The following is an 834-nucleotide window of genomic DNA, read 5'->3' on the forward strand; positions in this document are numbered from 1 at the left end:
TTTTGTGTGTCTGTGTGTGTCTCCTACCATCACAGTTTTTTGTGTGTCTGTGTGTGTCTCCTACAATCACAACATTTTGTGTGTCTATGTGTGTCTCCTACCATCACAGTTGTGTGTCTGTGTGTGTAGGTGTGTGTGTGTAGGTGTGTGTGTGTGTAGGTGTGTGTGTGTGTGTGTGTGTCGTACCACTCTGCCCTCTCTGGGGTCGTAGAACCTCTCCAGCAGCTGGATGCTGGTGCTCTTCCCACAGCCACTGCTGCCCACCAGAGCCAGGGTCTGGCCCTTCTTCACCTTCAGCTTCAGGCCCTGCAGGACGGGCACGTCGGCTCGTGACGGGTAGTTGAACTTCACGTCCTCGAAGCTCACGTTACCTTCAAATTTATCCTTCAAAACAAAGAGACATCAAACAGAGCGCTGATACCTTATCACAACTTCTGTTTCATAGCTGTGTGTGTGTGTGTGTGTGTGTGTGTGTCTCTGTGTGTGTGTGTGTTTACCGGTGACTGGCCCTCCTGGGACATATTGTCGATCTCAGGCTCTTTGTTCAACAACATGAGGAGGTGGGAGGCGGACAGTTTGGCCTTGGCGTAGTTTGGAGCGAAGGAGTTGGCCTCTCCGAGCGCCATGGCTCCGAACAGAACAGCTGAGATCACACTGAGGGTCAGTAAACACACACACTGAGGGTCAGTAAACACACACACTGAGGGTCAGTAAACACACACAGAGGGTCAGTAAACACACACACTGAGGGTCAGTAAACACACACTGAGGGTCAGTAAACACACACTGAGGGTCAGTAAACACACACTGAGGGTCAGTAAACACACACTGGGA

General features: G+C 51.0%; 1 protein-coding gene across 1 annotated transcript in view; it reads right to left on the reverse strand.

Annotated features, from left to right (window-relative positions):
- The window catches only part of LOC106533402 (multidrug resistance protein 1), a gene marked incomplete at its 5' end in the record, with an annotated part of 9162 nt that overhangs the window by 5757 nt on the left and 2571 nt on the right, over positions 1-834 (reverse strand). The window contains 2 exon segments of the mRNA XM_014029670.1: positions 187-384; positions 498-654. Of these exon segments, the coding sequence (XP_013885124.1) occupies positions 187-384; positions 498-654 (355 nt within the window).

Source organism: Austrofundulus limnaeus, unplaced genomic scaffold, assembly GCF_001266775.1.
Source record: "Austrofundulus limnaeus strain Quisiro unplaced genomic scaffold, Austrofundulus_limnaeus-1.0 Scaffold938, whole genome shotgun sequence".
In the NCBI taxonomy this organism is placed as follows: Eukaryota; Metazoa; Chordata; class Actinopteri; order Cyprinodontiformes; family Rivulidae; genus Austrofundulus; species Austrofundulus limnaeus.